Consider the following 2,662-nt stretch of genomic DNA (forward strand, 5'->3'; position numbering starts at 1 on the left):
TACAAGATGAGATCAGCGTGCTGACGAGTCAAAAAGCAGAGCTGGAGGGCAGACAAAGCAACGGGAGTGATGCAGAGATTACCCTTCAAAATCAGGCATGACACATTGTATACATAAAGAATGCAGAATGAAACTGCTGTCTTCTGCTGTTTTCTCTTGATCAAATCAAGTGATATAAGACACATTTTGAAATTATTTGATAACCATCTGAACTCCGGATGAATTTTGGTCTTATTTCATTTTTTTTTACTTTGTTAGACAAACTTATTCAAATAGAGATATTATATTCATGTCACTCTTCATATTTGAAATAACAATGAGGTTTATTCTTTCCTGACAGATTCAGAGGCTGACTGAGGAGCTTGAGAGCGCGCGGGCAGAGAGAGACAGTCTGCTGTCTGAGAGGTCTGTCGACACTCACAGTGAAGACATGGAGAAGCTTCTGTGCAGAGTGACATCTCTCAGTGAAGAAAATGATCAGCTGCAGGGGATACTGGAGGGGGTGAGACAGGAGAAGAATCAGCTCAGGGCAGAGCTGGAGGACAGGATGGAAAAGAATGCAAACTGAGGTTTGTGACAACAAGTTGCACTGCCCGTTTTCTATCAATAACGTTTTTTAGTTAGATCATTTTGAGTCAAGACTCCATTTGTAAAGGTTAACAGCCTGCTGTGCTGTTATTTAGTGTAGTTCTGACACAGTGCAACAACTCAGCTACAGGGTTCTACACTAACCTTTTTCTCTTGTGTGTTTGTGGGTGTGGGGGGAATGGACTCAAATACGTAGCAGCTCTAGTATTGAAACAGCCCACCTCCCTGTTTGTTGACGGATTACTGACCTGTTATTGTACCTGTTTAGTGACTTTGTGCAGAAGAGCTCTTCACCTGTGAACTCATGTGGTGGTAATGTCTTTCAGATGATGCAGAACCAGGAGGAGCTGAGGGTGTCTCAGGAGAAGATCAGACAGCTACAAGATGAGATCAGCGTGCTGACGAGTCAAAAGACAGAGCTGGAGGGCAGACAAAGCAATGGGAGTGATGCAGAGATTACCCTTCAGTTGCAAGAGCTCCAAAATCAGGCAGGTCTACGTGTTATACATGAAAAATGTGAAACTGCTGTCTAATGCTGGCTGTTGTCTCCTGTATAGATCAACAGATTTTAGTGACATATTGGAATGTTAATTTGTTTAATATATATAATATTTAATATAAAAATAATACATACATGGCCCTCCTATTATTTGAAATAACAATGAGGCCTCCATTCTTTCCTGACAGATTCAGAGGCTGACTGAGGAGCTTGACAGTATGCGAGCAGAGCGAGACAATCTGCTGTCTGAGAGGTCGGCCAACACTCACAGTGAAGACACGGAGACGCTTCTGAGCAGAGTGACATCTCTCAGTGAGGAGAGAGATCAGCTGCAGGAGATACTGGAGGGGGTGAGACAGGAGAAGAATCAGCTCAAGGCAGAGCTGGAGGACAGGATGGAAATGGTAAATTAATATTGATTCTTATAAATTGTTGTTGGGTTGTGACTGTTTATTTAATATCCCTCTGGCTAGAATCAGAATTTTATTTTTTATTTTTTTTATCTGCCACAGGTTGTACAAGCCCAAAGTGGGTTTAGCCAGCCAGAAATACTGACCTCAGAACTGCAACCACATGATGAGAAAAAGACCTGCCTTCAGCAAGAGGTAACAGCAGTTATGTTTTCTCATTGTCAAATCCAATGAAAAGGCTCAAACAAACCATAAAGTAATACTGGGCTGTATGACCACAAAGTTATATCACAGTAGTTTTCAAGATTCTGGCGGTTTCACAATATTTTCTTTCTTTTGCTCGACTGGGTCTTAGTTTTATAATGGCTTATTTTACTTTCAGTATTCAGTACTGTAAGAATATTTTTTTAAAAAAGTGTCAATGTCATGTTGAGTCCGCTGTCAGCCTCCTTCGGTGTTTGAATAATTTTAGCAGGTTGGTGCAAGTATTCGGCGTGGCAAGACGTCTTAAATCCAGTGTTTTTAGTCATTGCTCTTAACCCGCTGGTTCGTTTGGTTAAATATCACAACATATGTCCATAAGATCAACAGGAGTTAAACTCCACAAGCTGTCCGGCCATCACACACACACATACACGGCCACAGCGTTGCAGGCACCAGATCAAGATAAAAAAATGTGTCGCATTTTTTGCATTGAAAATGAAATTTTTTGATCGAGTTTTTATTTTTAATAAATTACAGTTAACAGTTAATTATCAAAATAGTTGCCTTATAGTTTTTCTTTTCATATATGAATTATCTAATTGTTGCAGCTCTAGTGATGAGACAGCCCACTTCCCTGGTTGTTCATGGTTGACTGACCCTGTTATTGTACACACCTTTAGTGACCTTGTGCAGAAAAGATCTTCACTTGTGAACTCACGTGATGGTAATGTTTTTTTAGATGATTGAGAACCAGGAGGAGCTCAGGGTGTCTCAGGAGAAAATCCGACTTTTACAAGATGAGATCAACAGTCTGCTGTCTGAGAGGACGGCCGACACTCTGAACCACGGCCAGGAGATGGAGCAGCTTCTGTGCAGAGTGACATCTCTCAGTGAAGAAAGAGATCAGCTGCAGGAGATACTGGAGGGGCGGAGACAGGAGAAGAATCAGCTCAGGGCAGAG

General features: G+C 41.5%; 1 protein-coding gene across 1 annotated transcript in view; it reads left to right on the forward strand.

Annotated features, from left to right (window-relative positions):
• cenpe (centromere protein E) overlaps nt 1-2,662 on the forward strand; it is a 27,878-nt gene that overhangs the window by 12,512 nt on the left and 12,704 nt on the right. Inside the window, exons 28-31 of the mRNA XM_032543679.1 lie at nt 915-1,076; nt 1,276-1,491; nt 1,600-1,692; nt 2,441-2,655. Coding sequence (XP_032399570.1) covers nt 915-1,076; nt 1,276-1,491; nt 1,600-1,692; nt 2,441-2,655 — 686 coding nt within the window. The remainder of the gene's footprint in view (nt 1-914; nt 1,077-1,275; nt 1,492-1,599; nt 1,693-2,440; nt 2,656-2,662) is intronic.

Source organism: Etheostoma spectabile, chromosome 18 (assembly GCF_008692095.1).
Source record: "Etheostoma spectabile isolate EspeVRDwgs_2016 chromosome 18, UIUC_Espe_1.0, whole genome shotgun sequence".
NCBI classification, from domain to species: domain Eukaryota; kingdom Metazoa; phylum Chordata; class Actinopteri; order Perciformes; family Percidae; genus Etheostoma; species Etheostoma spectabile.